Below are 767 nucleotides of genomic sequence, written 5' to 3' on the forward strand. Positions count from 1 at the left end.
CAAAAGGCTAAGAGAATTCATTCCTGGGTAACGCAGGTACTGACAGAGCCAGGGCCTGTGGCTCAGGCAGGCAATTGCTGTGCTGGCTGGAACTCACGAACTGGATGGTCCTCTTGGTCTTGATAGCGGCGATGGCGACATTCACATCCTTGGGTACCACGTCCCCCCGGTAGAGCATGCAGCAGGCCATGTACTTGCCGTGTCTGGGGTCACACTTCACCATCTGGCTGTTGGGCTCAAAGCAGGAGCTGGTTATCTCAGCCACGGAGAGCTGTTCGTGGTAGGCTTTCTCGGCAGAGATGATGGGTGCATAGGTGACCAGTGGGAAGTGGATGCGGGGGTAGGGCACCAGGTTGGTCTGGAACTCAGTGAGGTCCACGTTGAGGGCCCCATCAAAGCGGAGAGAAGCAGTGATTGAGGACACGATCTGGCTGATAAGGCGGTTGAGGTTGGTGTAGGTGGGGCGCTCGATGTCCAGGTTCCTGCGGCAGATGTCATAGATGGCTTCGTTATCCACCATGAAAGCACAGTCTGAATGTTCCAGGGTGGTGTGGGTGGTCAGGATGGAGTTGTAGGGCTCGACCACTGCAGTGGAGACCTGGGGGGCCGGGTAGATAGCAAACTCGAGCTTGGACTTCTTGCCATAATCCAGAGAGAGGCGTTCCATCAGCAGAGAAGTGAAGCCAGAGCCAGTGCCCCCGCCAAAACTGTGGAAAATCAGGAAGCCCTGCAAGCCGGAGCAAGCATCTGTCTGGGGAGAGAAGGAC

General features: G+C 56.6%; 1 protein-coding gene across 1 annotated transcript in view; it reads right to left on the reverse strand.

Annotated features, from left to right (window-relative positions):
- TUBA8 (tubulin, alpha 8) overlaps positions 1–767 on the reverse strand; it is a 19,173-nt gene that overhangs the window by 3,158 nt on the left and 15,248 nt on the right. Inside the window, exon 3 of the mRNA XM_012651062.1 lies at positions 158–751. Within this exon, the coding sequence (XP_012506516.1) occupies positions 158–751 (594 nt within the window). The remainder of the gene's footprint in view (positions 1–157; positions 752–767) is intronic.

Source organism: Propithecus coquereli, unplaced genomic scaffold (genome assembly GCF_000956105.1).
Source record: "Propithecus coquereli isolate 6110/MARCELLA unplaced genomic scaffold, Pcoq_1.0 Scaffold346, whole genome shotgun sequence".
Taxonomy (NCBI): domain Eukaryota; kingdom Metazoa; phylum Chordata; class Mammalia; order Primates; family Indriidae; genus Propithecus; species Propithecus coquereli.